Source organism: Tachyglossus aculeatus, chromosome 7 (genome assembly GCF_015852505.1).
Source record: "Tachyglossus aculeatus isolate mTacAcu1 chromosome 7, mTacAcu1.pri, whole genome shotgun sequence".
Lineage (NCBI taxonomy): Eukaryota > Metazoa > Chordata > Mammalia > Monotremata > Tachyglossidae > Tachyglossus > Tachyglossus aculeatus.
This window is the reverse complement of record NC_052072.1, coordinates 51979407-51999602: the sequence shown is the minus strand read 5'-3', so window position 1 is coordinate 51999602 and position 20196 is coordinate 51979407. Positions and strand designations below refer to the sequence as shown.

At 40.2% G+C, this 20196-nt stretch overlaps 1 protein-coding gene across 6 annotated transcripts in view; it reads right to left on the bottom strand.

The window, feature by feature from the left end:
• Window positions 1–20196, bottom strand: part of HDAC4 (histone deacetylase 4) — a 510642-nt gene that overhangs the window by 112882 nt on the left and 377564 nt on the right. For 5 of the 6 annotated variants that reach the window (XM_038748724.1, XM_038748726.1, XM_038748725.1 and 2 more), the window contains 4 exons: window positions 18185–18316; window positions 13843–13955; window positions 1766–1882; window positions 1482–1680 (listed from right to left, as the gene is read on the bottom strand). In XM_038748724.1, the coding sequence (XP_038604652.1) occupies window positions 1482–1680; window positions 1766–1882; window positions 13843–13955; window positions 18185–18316 (561 nt within the window). The remainder of the gene's footprint in view (window positions 1–1481; window positions 1681–1765; window positions 1883–13842; window positions 13956–18184; window positions 18317–20196) is intronic. The other variant, XM_038748729.1, reaches the window with a different exon arrangement.

The following is a 20196-nucleotide window of genomic DNA, read 5'->3' as shown; positions in this document are numbered from 1 at the left end:
TATAAAATGGGGATTAAGATAGTGAGTCCCACGTGGAACAAGGATTGTGTCCAACCTGATTAGCTTGTATCTAGCCCAGCACTTGCCTGGCACATAGTAAGCACTTAACAAATACCATGAAAAAAGAAGAAACCAAGTAGATCAACGTCTAAAAACAACTCTCAGAAGGCAGGTAGGCCTATGTGGGGAAAAGGAGAGAAGAAAGGGAAAGGGAGATCACTGGAGAAGCACCAGGCAATCAGAAGCTTCAATTCCATCAGGCAGATTCTCAGGCCAGTCGGGAAGACACAATTCATTCATAAATTCATTCATTCAATCACATTTACTGAGCGCTTACTGTGTGCACAGCACTGTACTAAGCGCTTGGGAAGTACAAGTTGGCAACATATAGAAACGGTCCCTACCCAACAACGGGCTCACAGTCACAGTCTACGTATTCCCTTTGCAAGCCTTGGACACCACTGGAAAGAGAAGTACACAGTCTGAGAGTGAGTGAGCCCAGGTTTTCTGGCGTGAGAACCACAAAGTTTTAGCAGCTCCTAAGCCTCAGATGCTCTAAAAGAAGAAGATGATAACATTTAGGGAAGCAGTGTGGTCTAGTGGAAAGAGCACAGGACTGGAAGTCGGGAGACTGTGAGCCTGCTGTTGGGTAGGGACTGTCTCTATACATTGCCAACTTGTACTCCCCAAGCGCTTAGTACAGTGCTCTGCACATAGTAAGCGCTCAATAAATATGATTGAATGAGTGAATAAATGAATGAGACCTGAGTTCTAATACCAGTTCCACCACTTGACTGCTGGCTGACTTTTAGCAGTTCAACTTAGTTTTCTGGGCCTTGTTTTCCCTTATCTGTAAAATGGGGATTTAAAATCTGTTCTCCCTCTCCCTTAAGCTGTGGGCCCCATATGGGATAGGAACTCTGATCCGATTGCACGGTAGCTACCTCAGAGCTTTGTAGAGTGCCTGCCACATTGTAAGCTCCTACCAAATACAACTATTATTATGAAAAAAGTTACCTAATGGATGAGCAGCACCTTCGGCATTTACCTTTTCCCAGACAGACGAATTGTAACTACCTCATGGGCAGGGCCTGTCTTCAATTTACAAATGTTTTTTGTAACCTCCTGAGTATCCGGTAGAGAACTCTGCACAGAGTAGGTTTTCAACAAATATTAGGAATACAATAAATCCATAAAAAAAAATCAAATACACCCAACTGCCAAGTTGCATCTAAAAAGTACTAGAACCAGATCTCCTTGTAAGGTGGGTAAGAACCAAGTTGTTTTAGAGCCATTAAGATGGATTCCATAAGGTAATATTTAAATAAATTGCCCGAGAGTCTCCAGCCATTCTGAAGTCAATATCAGGATTCCTTTCATGCTGTCTCCAGCATTATTTACAATTGATGGAACTCTGCACAAAAGTTAAATAACAGAGCAATATGGAGCTTCAAGACATATAAGATCGGCTTAACGCTCACCTGTGACTAAGGGGGTTTGTGCGGCTGGCTGTTCCAGTAAGACCATATGTTGCAGAAGAGGGTTGTGTGCCGTTCCCCCATCCCTCTCCAACGTCGTAGTGCTCAAGTAAGGAGTGAGGTGGGTGCCGGGAAAGAGGGAGATCCGCTGCTGTAGGGCTGGAATAGCAAGTCTCTCGGCTTCCTGCTGTCCTGATCCCCCCTGGAAGAGTACAACCGGTAACGTACACAGTTTACAGATGACAAAAGCACAACGTAGCTTAAGGACCCCATGATATAATACTTACACTGGATGGGCCAGTGGCAGGCAGTCCTAATGTTATGTTGGGCAAGGAGGGCGATGTGTAAAGGGGAAGTTGTGTTACTGAGCCTTCACGATTCACAAGTCTGTGAGCCAAACTGGTCTGGAAAGAGAATGTAAGACCACTGTTACCACACTAGCCAACGATGATGCGTAATTCATTAAACTCCAAAAAAAAGCAAGCTCTTTTGGAAGGAACAAAAACCTAAAAGAAAATATTGAAGTCTATGTTGCACTGAATTGTGAAACTGTCAGAGCAAAAATAGATTTTGTAATTGCTAAACAAATGCTAGTACAAACGGAAAATGTTTGCCTCGAGGAGATTAGTCGATTCACAAACTATTAAAACAATAGGATAAGGCTTTCAGGAAACTCCTTAAAAATTACCCAGTGAAAGCTTAGTTATATGGCATTCTTAGGGAATAGATAGTGACAGCTAATCAAATATTTTGGTTATCTAGGGGTCAGGGATGACCAACAGAGCATTTGCCATAATCACTCAGGAGACTCAAGTAACTGGTCTGTACGGGCAAAAGTTGTTTATGGAGAAAATTAAGATAAAGCCTCAGTTTGCTGACTGACTGAGATTTGAAGTTTTGGCAATCAGATTTGCAGAGAGTTCATGCAAAGGCTCCAGGGTAACTGCATGCCCACTGGGGAGAACTAACATTGTAAATTCCTTCTCCACAAGGGATTAACCAAATGTTCCCACATAGGAGTACCTTGATATACAAGACGCCTGATAACAAAGCTTACATGGCTTCTGGCTGCATAAAATGACAAATCAAGGCATAAATCAACAGGGAAGTTGGAGCGGAGGGATTTAACTCCAACACCTGGAGATTTGGGATGAAAGGAAACTGAGAAAGGTGAGTTTGGCTTTTTGTCAAAAAATTAACCCATTGTATTTATGGAGCACTTGATGTACTAAGTGCATGGGAACAGTATAATGCAACAGAATTGGTAGACACATTCCTCTCCCACTGTCTTTTAATAAGGTAATGGAGTCATTCCATTACCAGTCAGCAGCATGGCTCAATGGAAAGAGCACGGGCTTTGGAGTCAGAGGTCACGGGTTCAAATCCCAGCTCTGCCAATTGTCAGCTGTGTGACCTTCGGCAAGTCACTTAGCTTCTCTGTGCCTCAGTTACCTCATCTGTAAAATGGGGATTAAGACTGTGAGCCCCAAGTGGGACAATCTGATCCCCTTGTATCCTCCCCAGCGCTTAGAACAGTGCTTTGCACATAGTAAGCGCTTAACAAATGCCATCATTATTATTATTATTCCAGTTCTTCCAAAATGAGGCTCACAGTTGGTCAACCAAATTAACATTAGGAGGAGCTCCCATATAGGCTCTGTTCCTAGATTTGTTGATTACAAGGTTTGCCCCGGTAAACTGAACATATCGACACCTTCACCATCAACAACAGTCCTTAGCATATGTGGGTAAAGCCACATGTTAAATCATCTGGCCAAACTGTGGGTTTGAAGCTGGCGTGAGGTCAGACCCAACATCTCATAGTGACCCACCCGAGGTCAGAGTGCCAAGAGACTGTGTTTGTTGTTGAATGTTACTATTGCGGTGGTGCTCTATTGAATGTAAGCTTCCCTCCGCACATCCGCCAAGCTAGCTCTCCTCCTCCCTTCAAAGCCCTACTGAGAGCTCACCTCCTCTAGGAGGCCTTCCCAGACTGAGTCCCCTTTTTCCTCTCCTCCTCCCCATCCCCCCCACCTTACCTCCTTTCCCCTCCCCACAGCACCTGTATATATGTTTGTACAGATTTATTACTCTATTTTCCTTGTACATATTTACAATTCTATTTATTTTGTTAATGATGTGCATCTAGCATTATTTCTATTTATTCTGATGACTTGACACCTGTCCACATGTTTGGTTTTGTTGTCTGTCTCCCCCTTCTAGACTGTGAGCCCGTTGTTGGGTAGGGACTATCTGTATATGTTGCCAACTTGTAATTCCCAAGTGCTTAGTATAGTGCTCTGCACACAGTAAGCGCTCAATAAATATGACTGAATGAATTAATTAATTAATGAAAGTAAGCCACAAAAACACTTAAGAGGAGGAGGAGGGAGAGGTGGAACAGTTAACAAAACATTGTTGCCTGAATTTTGGTCCCTTGATGCCCACAGTGATAGAAACCAATAAGATTAAAGCCTAGGGCTTTACTGAGAGCTCACCTCCTCCAGGAGGCCTTCCCAGACTGAGCCCCTTCCTTCCTCTTCCCCTCGTCCCCCTCTCCATCCCCCCATCTTACCTCCTTCCCTTCCCCACAGCACCTGTATATATGTTTGTATATATTTATTACTCTATTTATTTATTTATTTAACTAGTACATATCTATTCTATTTATTTTATTTTGTTAGTATGTTTGGTTTTGTTCTCTGTCTCCCCCTTTTAGACTGTGAGCCCACTGTTGGGTAGGGACTGTCTCTATATGTTGCCAACTTGTACTTCCCAAGTGCTTAGTACAGTGCTCTGTACAAAGTAAGCACTCAATAAATACGATTGATTGATTGATTGATTAGGGCGACGGATTTCAGGTTGGATATCTATCAATCTATCCCTTGCATTTTTCCCCTGCTACCTACTTCTTTTAGTATTTGTTCTGTTCTGCCCAATTTACATTTAGTGTTTAGAATCTGGCTACTAAGGCAATCATGTGCTAATTTACGAAGTCATCTTACCAAAAAAGAGGCTCAATATTTAAGAGCTGTGCTTCTTGAAATGGAAGTGAAAGCCTTGTGTAGATTTGTTAGGTTCGAAGAAACATTTGCGAAATACCCCAACAGCTACACTGAAGTTTTCAAGCTCCATGTGTTTGCACTTCAAGGGTAAAACCCCAAACGACCCAAGTTACTCTGAAGACATGCCTTGTCTTTTCTGAACACAACAAAGCTTCAAAAAGAGACTTCTATCTAGGGATCATTTAGACAAATACTCACCTGACTACCTTCCTACTCTGGTAAAAAATAGTTTCTATAAACATCAGAATATAAGAAATGATTTTATGGGGTGAAGACAATGTCCCACCCAACTGAGCACTCTGTTTCTGCCATCAATTGTGTTTACTGAGCACTTACTATGTGTAAGGCACTGTATTAAGCACTGGTAATAGGAGCAGAACACTTGGAAAAATTGTAATTGTCTACTATGGACTCTTCAATCGTGAATTTGCCTAAACTCTCCTTGTGCTATTAATATTTCAGCCTGCGCCACTTCCTATACTAATAAACATATACAGAATCTGGATATAATTACATTCGCATACTCTCAGCAGAATTTGGTGAACAATAATTCTATGTTCACTTCAATTCTATACTTTATGATTTTGAAAACTTTCAATCATGTCTTCTACCTTTCACAACTGAAATTCTTCCTCAAAGTATTTCATATCCTGATCATTTTTGCTGCCCTTCTCTTTACCTTCTCCAGCTCCATTTTAAACTCTCATGGCCCAATATAAATGTTTAAACTCTGGAAGCTGCCACTCTCAAGTTCCCAGGCTGGTCTATCAGTTTTCTTCATTACCTTGAGTTTCCCCAAGACATGAACTAGAAAATTGCCATTGTAACCCCTTCTGGGAGTTTATATTTGTTTATGTATATTTGAATGATAGGAAATTAGGTCCAGGTTCAATCCAGGAAGTGGTGTACACACGTGCATTTTGTACATAACATTACTTATTATAATGTGGATAAAGCTTAAAAAAATAGCAGTCACTTCTGTAGGCATCATGAGCAAGGTTTACAATATATATATGCTCCTCTTCTAGGTTGTTGTGGGCAGGGAACATGTCTGTACTGTACTGTACTCTTCCAAGTTTAGTATAGTGCACTGCACATAGTAAGCTCTCTATAAATACCAGTGATGATTGATGATGTCCCTGGGGATAACTGAAGACAATGTTAACAATACACTTGTGATAAAGCAAAATAAATATCAGTAAGAAAAGCAAAGATTCAGAAATACTCGCAGATATTCCCCAAGTGGAAAAATGCTCTTGGAGCAAAGATGACTTGGAGCATTATGAAGGTGCAGATTCTTTCAAGTGCCATTTGAATGGAGAAAGAATATGGCTCAAAAAGTGTATTACAAATTATTGTAATAGTAAAGTGCCTGAAGCCCTGGTTGGAAAAAAAAATAATGTCTTTGTTCTTACTGAAATGTAGGATGGTTCCATTCTACATCTGTAAAGTCTTTTTCTGAAAAAAAAATCACCTGTGGCAAGGTGATAGATTTTATTTCAGTATCATTTTGAAATATATACACCTTTCAGGTTTTATTCTCACACCATGAAAGTAAAAGAAACCCACATTTTTCATCCTCTTTTACTGAAATCAAAGTGCACCCCTCACACACACAATTCTCAGGTTTTTCTTCACAGGATGTGTAGACATGTAGAGCCACATGTCTAGAAATGTTCTTAGAAATCTTAAATACAATTTAAAAATCAGGAAGCCTTGAAAAAATCAATCTAAAAACGTGGAGGGAAATTAGGGTGACAGAACAAAGCAACTTTACTATCCATTATAATGAAACTGACACCAACTGCTGAGGATTAAATTGTGCAATTCTCTAATTCTGTTACAAGATTACACTGCCTGATTAATAGGCAAAGCCTGTTTTCACTTGACCCATTTTTACTTTGACTGGAGTCAGTCAGTGCCTCTCTCCATTGTATATATGCCCACAGGATAAATAATTGGGAATCCTCGCATTTGAACGCTAAGCAAAGATAAATTCCCTGACTGAAATGTAAACAGTCCTCTGGTGGGCCTTACCTTTTTGATAGGAATTTACTGAAGTTTATTGCAACCAAGCTGCTTATTGATATGCAAAAACTAAGGCATATAGCTCTACACCTTATTTTCTAACCCTCTTATTCAGAGACTAAAAGTAATTTCAGACAGTGATTCTAAAAAAGCCCACTACCAGAGACATTAACTCCCAGCTTTGTCTGAGATAATGAATGTTATCCGAGGTGTCCACTTACCAAGAATTTTAGTTTTCCTGAATTTGTTCACAAGTACCTCCAGACTAATTTCACTTTTATACATGGGCCAAATTCACTACTTCTTTCTTGTGAAGTACAACTAAATAAATGATGAGATCAACATCTACTGACAATCAACAGCTTGTATTTAGCACTTATATGTAAAACCCTGTATTCTAAGTACTTGGGAGAATACTCAGGATCCCTGCTCTCACGGAGTTTACAATCCAGTGGGCGAAAAAGACAGGTAGGAAGAAACAAAAAAAAACTGTGCACTAAAGGAGTGTGAGTACTCAAGTGCTTAAGTGACAGAGAAGGGGCAGTTGGGGAGGAAACAGGATAGGAAAGTGAGAGTTTAATAAGGGAATAGTAATAATTTAATAGGAGTTTAATAAGGGAATGCTTCTGGAAGAGATGTGATTTCTGAAGGGCTTTGAGGGCATGAGAACTGTAGTCTCCCAGATGCTAAGAGGGAAATCTGGGGAGAAGACAGGGAATGAGCAATTAACTGATTGGTGGCAGAAGAGAAAAGAACTAGGTACAGTAAGTAGATCAGAGACGAATGAAATGTGAGAGCTGGGGTGTGGTGAGACGAGAGAGGAAAAGTAAAGGGGAGACAGCTGCCTTAATGCTTAGGGTTAGGAGTTTCTGTTTGAAACAGAGAGGAAAGGGCAACTATTTGACAGTTTCTGACGAGTGGGGAGGGAAGTGCAGAATGGTGTTTTAGAAAAATGATTTAATGATTTATACATTATAAATCAGTTATTTATTCATGTTTATGTCTGTCTCCTCCTCTAGACTGTAAGCTCGTTATGGGCAGGGAATGTGCCTGCTAATTTTGTTGTATTGTACTCTCCCAAGTGCTTTGTACACTGCTCTGCAAACAGTAAGTGCTCAATAAATTTGACTGACTGATTGACTGACATAGAGGAAGAGTCGGGGAAAAAGACTGAGAAGGATCAGCCAGACAGATAGGAAGAGAACCAGGAAAGGACAGTGTCGGAAAAACACATGGTTACACGGTATTTCCAGAGAAGCAATCCACATTGTCAGGAGCAACAAAGACGTCAAAGAGGATTAGTACAGAGTAGAATCAGTTAGTCCTCTCTCAGGGTCGCACCTGGAGAGTTTCCAGTACTCTACCAGTCTCAACTATGGGAGGGAGAGTCAAGCAGAGGCATATCTATTCCATCCCCAGCTTAGGCAGTGGCTAGAGAGTGGAAGGCAATCGGCTACAAGTCAAGGCTCCCCAGTGCTGGGCAGCAGTGACATGGGAGAGAGTCAAGGGTGGAGACTCAAGTTTACTCCATGTAAGGAGGCAATGGTAAAGCATTTCGGTATCTTTACCAAGAAAACTCTATGGACACACTACCAGAACAATTGCAGATGAAGGTGGGGCGTTCTGGGAGAGATTTGTTCACGGCGTCACTATGAGTCGGAGATGACTCAACAGCATAAGACAAGACAAGAATCACTTAGAGTTGGCAAAGAGGTCATCACTGAGGAGAGCTGCCTCAGTGTAATGTGCACATAAAACAGTATTCTGCAACCTTTGTTATGCTGATGATAATACCCTACTATGAGATAAAGAAAAAGATTTGAAGGGCTTATTATTAAAAGCTAAGGAACAGAGCAAAAAGATGGGCCTGCATTTGAATGTGAAGAAAGCAAATATCATGAAAACTGGAAGTTTTAACACATTCATAGCAGATGGAGAGAAGACTGAGATAGTTGACAATTTTTCTTTTCTGGGATCGATAATCAATAATAAAGGAACTAGTAGTCAAGAAATATGCTGAAGATTAATGTAAGACAGATTTGCTATGAAGAGCCTGGAAAAATCATGAAATGCACTGATGTACCATTGCCATAAAAATACAAATTGTCAATTCTTTGGTGTTCCCGGTAACAATGTATGGATCTGAAAGCTGGGCAGCTAAAAACAGGATAGATAGATCATTGATTCTTTAGAAATCTGGGATAAATATATTATACTCCAGTGCTTAGAACAGTGCTTGGCACATTTTAAGTGCTTAACAAGTACCATAATTTCTATTATTATCATTATTTCATGAACAAAGACTGCCCAAAAGTCACCTACACTGACATTAGGGTGGAGAGATAGGATAATAATAATAATAATGATGGCATTTATTAAGCACTTACTATGTGCAAAACACTGTTCTAAGCGCTTAGGGAGGTTACAAGGTGATCAGGTTGTCCCACGGGGGCTCACAGTCTTAATTCCCATTTTGTAACTGAAGCACAGAGAAATTAAGTGACTTGCCCAAAGTCACACAGCTGACAATTGGCGGAGCTGGAATTTGAACCCATGACCTCTGACTCCAAAGCCCGTGCTCTTTCCACTGAGCCACGCTACTTCTATAGGAAGAATCCAAGACAGGGATTCGGGAAAACCCAGGTTGTAGACCCAGCTCCACCACGTCTCTACTGTGTGACTCTGAGAAACTCATGGACTTTCCCCCTCTAGACAGTAAGCTCCTTGTGGGCAGGAAACATGTCTACCAAATCTATCATACTGTACTCTCCCCAGCGCTTACCACCGTGCTCTGCATCCATTAAGAACTCAATAAATATGATGGGAAACAGCCTGGCCCAAAATACAGTCCATTATTTAGATGGAAAAGTGGATGTCAAGAGGGTCACAACAGGTGTTCAAAGTTGAGAATAGTATCTTATCGATCAGTGGTATTAATTGAGAACTTACTATATGCTCTATAGATAAGAACCTTCTGACTCCCGGGCCTGTGCTCTATCCACTAGGCCTTCTAGACTGTGAGCCCACTGTTGGGTAGGGATTGTCTCTATATGTTGCCAACTTGTACTTCCCAAGCGCTTAGTACAGTGCTTTGCACACAGTAAGCGCTCAATAAATACGATTGATGATGATGATTGATGATGATATGCAGAGCACTGTACTAAGCATGTGGGAGAGCACAATGTAACAGAATCCTATGATTCCCAAACAGTTGTTTTTGCTCAGGTGAAGTTGGAGTCTGATGTTAAAATTGCTTCCTTCAAATTTGGGGAGGAGATTGAGGTTTCTAAACTGGGATTATTTCTTTCCAGATAATGTGTTCAATCCCGGTCATGTCACATACATATCCTTCTGCTGTCCGCGGCATAGGAACCCGTTCTGCTTTATCTTCCACACCTGGCAGAGGACGTGAAAGTGGGCTCTAAAAATGACGCGGAAAGTGGCTAGGCAGTGGTGTTCAAGTCCCAGCTAAAAGATGGCCTACCAACCAAGGCGCCTAAGCACAGAACCCCATGCCACTTGAGGCAGGAAATTGGGGTCATCTGGGCTAGAAGATGGTCCCTACCTGCTAAGAGAGCCAAGAAGGCCACTTTCAAAGCGCTTAGTACAGTGCTCTGCACACAGTAAGCGCTCAATAAATACGATTGATTGATTTCAAAGCCACTCAGAACTAAGGAGTAGAATGGCACAGCAGAAGCAAAGGAATGGAACTCCTCTGATCCTTCTTGCTCCAGTGCCCTCTCTCCCCACTCACAAATGTCCGTGCCAAGACTTCCCAGAAAGAATTTCAGAAGCCAGCTGGCCTCCTGTCTCAAAATGATATAGTCTGGAACAGTGCCCAGCAATGGCACATAGTAAGCACTTAACAAATACCATCATTATTAATAATGCTTATTTTCACTGTGTGTTTGGGGCAGAGAAGCAGCGTGGCTTCTGCTGTGTGACCCTGGGTAAGTCACTTAACTTCTCTGGGCTTCAGTTACCTCATCTGTAAAATTAATAATAATAATAATAATGACATTTATTAAGCACTTACTATGTGCAAAGCACTGTTCTAAGTGCTGGGGAGGTTACAAGGTGACCAGGTTGTCCCACGGGGGGCTCACAGTCATTATCCCCATTTTACAGATGAGGTAACTGGGGCCCAGAGAAGTTTAGTGACTTGCCCAATGTCACACAGCTGACAATTGGTGGAGCTGAGATTTGAACCCATGACCTCTGACTCCAAAGCCCAGGCTCTTTCCATTGAGCCATGCTGCGTCTCTGCAAAATGGGGATTATGAGTGTGAGCTCACGTGGAACAGGTGACTGTGTCCAACTTGATTAACTTGTATCTACCCCAGTGCTTAGAACAGTGCTTGGCACACAGTACATGCTTAACAAGTACCATAATTGTTTATTATTATTATTACTCTTCATTAAATTGTATTTATACATTATTAGAATGCTGTGGAAGAATCGGGATACATTCTTTCAACTTGATGCATGTCAGTACATAGTGTTCAAAGATGCACAGTTTCAATCAAAGCTTGAGCACTATAATGGAAGTATAAAACAATAATATAATAGAACATGAAGGTCTCCAAGGAACACAATCCTTATGTTATCAAACTGACTGTGCAACTGTAGGCAGGGTTTGTGTCTGCTTATAGTTATACTGTACTCTCCCAAGCACTTAATACAGTGTTCTGTATACAGTAAATGCTTAATAAATATGCCTGAATGAAACCACTGTTACATATAGATGTCATGCAGACTGAATTTGCAAAACTGCAATGAAAAACTGTGGAAAATATTAACTGGCCAGGGTGCACCTGAGAGTCAGTCTTCAAAAGCATTCTGCTTTTGCTTTGTGGTTTCAAAGCATTAAAATCAATCAGTTGCATTTATTAATTTATTTATACTAATGACCGTCTCCCCCTCTAGGCTGAAAGCATGTTGAGGGCGAGGAACGTGACTACCAACCCTATTGTATTGTACTCTCCCAAGCACTTAGTACAGTGCCCTGAACATAGTAAGCACTCATTAAGCACTCATTAAGTAAGCACTCAGTAAGCATACCATTAACTGAATAATTAAGCATTTCCTGGGTGCAAAGCCCAGAGCTAAACGTTTGAGAGAGTACAATACAATGAAATAGATGCTATCCCTGCCCACAAGGAGTTTATATTTTGTACCAAAACTATTATTACAATTTTAAAGTACAGACCAGCTGAGGCACCCCTCTCCCTGTGAGGTTCATCTCTGACTCCCAAGCAATACTTCCTGGTATGATGATGATGGTATTTGTTAAGCACCTACTATATGCCAAGCACTGTTCTAAGTGCTGGGGTAGATACAAGGTAATCAGGTTGTCCCACGTGGGGCTCACAGTCTTATCTTAGTCCCCATTTTACAGATGAGGGAACTGAGGCACAGAGAAGTTAAGTAACTTGACCAAGGTCACACAGCAGACAAGTGGCGGAGCCGGGATTAGAACCCATGACCTCTGACACCCAAGCCTGTGCCATTTTCGCTAAACCACACTGCATCTCGTTAATGGGAGGATGGGGTGGGGTGCTCCAGCTGCCACTACTGGCTATGTTGGTATTCACAGTATGAGGACCGCTAGCCTAGAGGCAGGAGCAGAAGAGGTTCAATTCACTATTTATCCTCCCAATGGAGCCCCCAAATTGTCAGGGTGTTAGGGTAATCGTCAATCGTATTTATTGAGCGCTTACTGTGTGCACAGCACTGTACTATGCGTAAGGGTAATGGCTTCAGCTGCATCCCTAGCAGTTCAGAAGTTGAAACAAATGGTATACCTTGCTGAACTCACAAAAAATTTGCCATATAAAGGTCTCTAACCGGCTGTCACTTTACCTCACCTCATCTGGCCGAATATATTTTAGGCTTAATGTCTCTGCTAGCTCTGTGTGAGCAAGCCAACCTGAAATATATACACTGGGCCAAATACCAAGTACACCACTATCTGTGGAAAATGCCTCCAATAAACTTGGTTTAAAGGTCATCGGCTATAGTTCCATAAATGACTACAAGTCTTATATTTTCAAATCCGTATTATTACCCACGTTCTATTAGATTTTTCTAAAGGCCAGACTTCAACCTCAAAGTTTCTTGCAAGTGAGCATTACATGTGGGATTTGAATGAAACAACCTTGAATATCACTTGAAGGGTTTGAAGATTATAAGACATTGTAAGGTGAATATAACGTGTTTAGTATATTATTTATTTCTGTACATACTGTTCTGCGGCTGTTTTCTGGTGATATTAAATAAGCATTATTGTTACTAATCTTGGAGGCTGGATTGATTCACTGAAAAGTAACTTGTAGATCCCCAATGGATAGTCTGCTGATTAATAGGCATACAGATGATTACAGAGAAAGAAAAATCTAATAAGGACCACAATCATATTGGTGAAGGATAAAATAAAGGACGAGACTAAATGCATCTTATTTTGTGCTATATAAATGATGCTTGGTTGCTGTGTTAGAAATACCATGGTCATGTGCAAAATATTTCTCCATATGAGGACTACTGGTTTGAAATTTATCCCAGACTTTTAGAAACAGAAATGTTATTCTGCTGTACCCCAGTTAGCATTCTTAATTGGTTCCCTGGAAATAGAGCACTAAGCAAAAGAGTGCTAAATGTAATTTCCCATAGGAAATATATAATGTACATTAATGCATTAGTGGGATCGAAAATTGGCCAAAACAATACATTAGGAAGCAATGATAAAATAGACTACAATTATACAATCAAATAAAAATGTAAATATGAATCAATGATGAAAGACATTGAATTTGATTTTTTTGGTGAACAGATGTATATAGAATACTTAATTTTCAAGGTATTATAAGCACTTTGCTAATTGATTGCTGATAGACCAGAGATGTTATCAATGCTACACTGAAATGGGCTTTAATTGCTCTATTCAAGTCAGTCAAAATATTTCAAAGGAGGAGGGGGAAAAGTGCTTAAGTCAAGGTCAATTTAGCGGTGTTATCTAAGAGGGGGAAAAGTGCTTAAGTCAAGGTCAATTTAGCAGTGTTATCTGAGAGAGAGAGAGAGAGAGAGAGAGAGAGAGAGAGAGAGAGAGAGAGAGAGAGAGAGAGAGCGCATCCTATGTGAGACAACATGGAAAGTAATACCAGGATTAAAATTCAAATGGGGTATAGAGAAAGAGAGATATCACAAAAGAACCTTAAAAGAAGGGTGTTATAATGGGGACTTGCTGTTGGAGAAGAGAAAAGAGGACCACCAACCTCTGCTTGAATACTTGTGACAGATCCAGCAATTCCATTCTCATTGCTGATATTATTGGAACTGTTGTTGGGAGAACTGGGACCAGACCCAGGAGCGCTATTGCAGGCAGAATCTGAAAAAGTCACAAATAAAAGGTATGATCAGAGACATTAAAAAACACTACAAAGAGCCAGGATGTTTGAGCAAAAGAAAGGGGCTAATAAAAAATTGGCAGCACATAGACTACATGTGACTTAAACAAGTCCATTCTTCATATTTTCTTTTGAATATTAAAAATATTGAAGTTTTGTTTATTACATATTTTTAAAGTTTCCAAAATAGCATAGGAAAACTTGTAATGGGTGCGAATAAACCTCTCCACCAGCTGTGTCCTGCTTACTTACCTTCCCACTCTCTAGACTTACTATATTCCAGCTTGCACTCTTCACTCCTAATTACATTTTGGTCTCAACTCTTCTGATTCTGACCCACTATGCATACTCTTCCCTACAGTGCATGATACCAAAACCCAACATCAAATCTGCCAAACCACATCCCTCTTCCACCTTCAAAGCCTGCCTAAAATGCCACCTCAATCACAGGGTCATCCTCCCTAATGATGCTATCCCCACAACCACACAGCTCTCATATGCATATCAGTTTCCTCATTCTTTTTTTGCCTGTTTTGCTTTGGCTAGCTGTAGTTATGCTTTCTCTTTTTCCTACTGTATGCTTGAAATCTGTGTCTGTCTGTCCCTTTAGAGTCTAAATCCCTTGGGGACAGGGATCATTTCTTCTACTTCTCTTAATTCCTTAGGACAGTGCTCTCCACAAAATATATGTCTGTTAAGCAGTACTAATAATTAGAGTAATGATGATAATGAGAATGCCAAGAGTTTTAATAACTTAACCACTGATTTGTTCTTCAAAATATTCTTACAGGCCTCATTTTAGCTGCCCCCATTTATTGAATTTCCACTTCAAGATCTTCTCTCAAGCACTTACTAGTATCCAAGTGCTTACTGTAGCAGAGCATTGTACTAGGCACATGGGTGAGTACAATATTTGTTTCCTTATTATGGCATTTGTTAGGCATTTACTATGTGTCAAGAATTCTTCTAAACGTTGCGGTAGATACAAGTTATTAGGTTGGATGCAGTCACTGTCCCATCTGGGGCTCACAGTGTAAATATGGGGGAGGACAAGAATTGACTCCTCATTTTACAGTTAAGGAAACTGGGGCAGAAGAAGGTAAGTGGCTTGCCCAAAGTCACACAGGAGACAATTGGCAGAGCTGGGATTAGAAACCAGACCCTTTTACTCCCATGCCTGTGCTCTTTCCACCAGACCACGCTGCTTCCATGGAATTAACGATCATGTGCCCTGCCCTTGAGGAGGTCACAATCTAATGAAAAGCTTGGCAAATATCACAAAAAAAAAATATTACAGTCATTGAAAGGTTGTAAAGAAAGATTTGACAATAGATTAACAACAGTATGGATAAACTGAGTCACTGTAAACAGGATCTCAAGTACATTCTGTTGTCAGAAATAACCAATTCAAGATAAACCTGGATAAACTATGAACACTGAAGTTGAATTACATCCTTTCATTTGTTTACGTAGTTGCCTTTTTTTTTAAGAAAAGTTACTTTTATTTCTAAGTGATACCCTGACACTGGTTGTCTAGGTATTCATGGTTTAGGGAGTGTCCTTCTCTCAAAGTGCACCTGTCTGGGTGGAAGGGCATGTGATTTCAAGGAAAAAAAACCACAGCTGTGTGTAAGGGTAGGTATCATAGCACAATTTTACCTTGACGCAATTTTTTTTAAGACTACAACTCCCACGTTTACAGAGGACTCACTGTAAGTCTTTTATACAAATAAACGTCATTGCCTTTCTACATAATCACATTCAAAGAGATCCCTTTAAAATCTAAACAACAGTTATCTCTGGATTGCAGAAGAATAGCAAAATCACAGTACCACTCATTCAGAATTGGTCAATTGATCAGATAGTTTACGTAGATTTAGGTGAGCAGCAATACCCAAAATATGTTGAGTCTGACTAATGTAGCTAACCTTGAATCTATCATAGCTTTTACTTCTTGACATGACACATTTGAAGATCACTGAATACTCTAAAGCCACTGACAAAACTGCCTGAAACTCACCACTATTATTTCCTATGACTAGGAAAGTTTTTAAAACACCTGCACCTACTTATAATAATAATAATATTGGTATTTGTTAAGCACTTACTACATGCCAAGCACTGTTCTAAGTGCTGGGGTGGATACAAGGTAACCAGGTTGTCCCACGTGGGGCTCACAGTCTTCATCCCCATTTTACAGATGAGGGAACTGAGGCCCAGAAGTTAAGTGACTTGCCCAAGGTCACACAGCTGACAAGTGGCGGAGCCTGGATTAGAACCCATGACCTCTGGCTCCCCAGCCCGTGCTCTTTCCACTGAGCCACACTGATGCTCTAATCGAATCTGGTCCACCTGCAGCCAGACACATTTTCTGTACAACTAAACTAAGCAGTGCCTTGAATTTGTTCCTCAAATCTACCAAACAGAATGTGTGTATTTAATAGAAGTTACAGCAATAAGGCAAAATTTACGGCTAAAGAAAATTATAGAAAAAATCCATACATTGTGTCTTCAGTTATTATTCAATTACACTTTACATCTCATCAACAAGGATCCAGCCAGTTTCAGTAGGATTCAACCTGAGTTCTGTGGGGAGCTGAAATTACACACTGGTGGGTAGGTTCTCCCATTTTATAACATCCCCCTACATATATGTGTGATGCTGCCCTTTGCCCGAGTACTCTGGTGATGAATGTGGTCCTCTCTGACTCTAGCCGTATAAACACTGGAACTAAATATGGATCCACATGTTCTTTTAATCATAGAATCCAATTGATTACTCTCATAAACGGAGCAGAGGAAAAGAAGATGTAGTGTTTCACCCAACAAAATGAAATTAGTAATAATAGTGGCAACACTTCAGTGTTTACTAACTGTCAAGCACCGTACTAAGCCCTGATATAGTACGTCCAAGACAATCAGGTCAGACGCAGCCCCTGTCCCTCATCGGGATCTCAGTCTAAGTAGCAGGGGAAGAAGTATTGAATCCCCATTTAATAAATGAGGAAATTGAGGCACAGAGAAGGTAAGTGACTTGCCCACTGTCACCAGCAAGCAAACGGCGGAGCTGGGATTAAAACTCAGATCTTCACTCCCAGGCCCATGCTATTTCTGTGAGATCACACTGCACTAGTTTATAAAAGAAAACGAAGAAGCCTTGCTGGTAGCCAAATAGAAGGTATGGGATCCTCAGCACCAAATCAGTTTGTCTAAAATGACTGCCCTTTAGAAGCCTGCTTCGCCCCTTCACAAATCATGAAGAGAAAACTCTGACATGAGCTTTGTCTCTCTGAAGTTCTTCCACATTAAACACTTGAATTTCTGCAGCCTGAAACACACTTCATATTTTTAGCGTTTTTCCATTTCTACTGTAACATTCAGGGACAAATTTCAGCAATCATTTTGTCCCGGTGTCACTTTAAAATGGTGACCACTACCTCCTTATTTGATATTAGCATCATGATAGTGGGGGAGAACAAATAGAAATGATATGGAGACTAGAACAAACGATTCCAGTGTATGCTCCACTTTCCTGAATTTATATATTTTCACCTCTAGATGGTGCTCAATAATAAACATCATGGTAATATTTTTTTTGCTATGTTCAAGCTGAGAAACAGGATATTAACAAAAAGATGAAATTCTATACAGTTCTCTCAGTCAAAATCCCTCCTAAAGGCAATTACCTAATGGGCAATGAAGGTCAAAAGAAGGCCAGAAAAAAATTCCCTTCTGAAACTACCTTTTCCAAGGAAATCATATTAAAGACGTATGGCTTTCAAAACCTTCCTCACCTCCAGAACTATAGATTCATTTTGAGAAATTTCATCAACTTGAGGCTGAATATGAACACTTGCAACAATACTGAAGCACTTCACTGTATCCACAGCTTCAGCTGACTAATACAGTCAGCAGTCCAAACTTGGGAAAATCAACTGCTTGGGAAACTTTGGACTTTACTGAAAAGATCTCTGCCAACTCAGTTGTCTACAGAGAAGAAGGTCTAAACAGTTTCAATGTAGACTACTCAGCCTTCAAAGAATCAAAAAGGTCACGCCCACCCTTTCTGCTGAACATTATAAGGGGGAAGGAGGAGAGATCCAGACTAAAGAATTTTCAGAGCTAAAAGTCATTTTTGTCTTTTTCCCGGGAAGCCTCACAGAGAATCTGGTAGGCAGGTGGTATGATTTCAGTTTCTTATCTAACATACCTGTGACATCCAATGGACGCTTTTTAAGAGCAGTAACCACTGGGCCATCTTTCCTGCGTAACAGGGGGCTGCTCCGTCTTTCAGCAACTTTCTGCTTTAGCCTGGATCGTAATTTCAGATTGGGTTCAGAGGCTGCACAAAAAGGAGATGTCATTACTGCCATGCAAACACAGTTTGGTTCAATATCATCTTATTTGCGGTTTCCCTTTAAAGATATACACTGGATAAATATTAGCTTAACACGGATGCAATCCACTGGAGTGTGAAGGAAAGCATTCACAGGGTCTATGGAAATGAAGTATTATCAGTCTACTTCTTCAGCCAAGAGTAATGAATAAAAAGTATGATGCCTTTGGCATCTCTCCTATGCACACAGTGGCATGTGTGACTTAATAGTGTCATCACAAAATAAGGCAGCTATCACATTTACCAATTAAACAGAAACCAATGCCTTGGTGGATTTACTGCAAGCTTGCAAGAGTTAGTTTAATCTGTAGGATCTGAAAGAGATAGCACAAAGAGGGTGTTTTCAAAGCTCTGTCACTGGCTGAAACACCACTAAAATACCCACCTACAACTTCAGAATCCTTCATAAGTGTTCACTGCTAGGAACTTAGAATACTGGGTCCTTTTCTAGTATGAAGATTACCTAAAGTTATTCATCCTCTCAAATGTGAGCAACAAAGTACTTCAACGATGCTTTATTCAAGAACACTGAAGAGAATGGCAAAATTATATTCTTGGGAGAAGAGGATGTCTTAACTAAACATAAATTAGCCACTTCCTTACAAAACAGAAGAATACCACCCATAGGTGAAGGTTATACTGATGGAGAAGAATCCCACAAAGGGAAGATTGTTAATTGAGTCTTGAGTTTACTTGACTGCTTTCAAGCTTCTAACACTTCGCAGATTTGCAAATTCATGGGACTATTAACAGCGCTGCTGTCTTTAATTTTTTTGCAAAGGCAGTCCGTGACACTCTCCAGAAAGAAGCAATGCAATCTTCATGCCTTTTTCAAAATCAGAATTAAGAAAGCGTTAGAATCGTAGGTGATTAGTATAGGTGTATTCCCCGTTAAGACTGTTTTGGCTAACAAGGAACTGTGGCTAAAATCTGGAGTATCCAAAGAGCAAAAATGGATACATTTTTAACTAAAGGCTTTAAAAATCTTTGGTATGGAAGAAAAAAGCTGTTTTCCCCACAAGCAATAGAAAGAGAAGGAAAAACTGTCTTTCTAAATTTAGTTTTAAAGGTGATAAAAAATGGTAAGAAAAGTGTCAGACTTACCAAGATATTCAAAACACATTCGGGAAGGGCATAGCATTTACATATAAAATGCAAGAAGAATGAATTCAAATCTGTTGTTTGCCAGGCCAACACAACTAGAGACTGGAAGGATTGCATTACAAATGGGCTCTTTCCTGTGGTTAAAATGAAGCAGACTCATTTCTGTCTTAAGAGAAAGGCCTCTCAACATTATTTCAAAAATTGATCAATAGGCATGGGAACAGTCCCGTCTTCCTGACACATGCCTCATTGTTAAGGCAGACACTTCTAGCCTATTTCCATTTAAAATAAGTGTTTTTCATCAATAATTCATTGGGTGTTCAGGTAAACTCTGAAGCCCATATCAAAAAGCACTGATTTCCATATACGGTATTTGAGTCCAGAGCATATACCCAGGTCTATTCAATGGAGGTGTTCTTCACAGCTGGAATTAACATTTGTTTCCTGATCAAAAATATTTTAAAAGATTACATTTCAGCAAAGATTACATTTCTTTTGTGTTTTCTTGATGCGTTTTTTTTTTTTTTTTTATCAGGCAAAGAGCAAGCCGCAGAGCACTTTTGATCCATAGGCAAAAAGCTGGATGTTTTGATTTAAAATACAGTTCACAGCCACTTCGTTTTCTGAAATAATCACCTCTGTGGGAAGCCTCTTCTCTTTTTCCTTCTACATTTACCATCTTACTGGGCTCAAGCACTCTCATGGCTTTTTTCATTACCTGT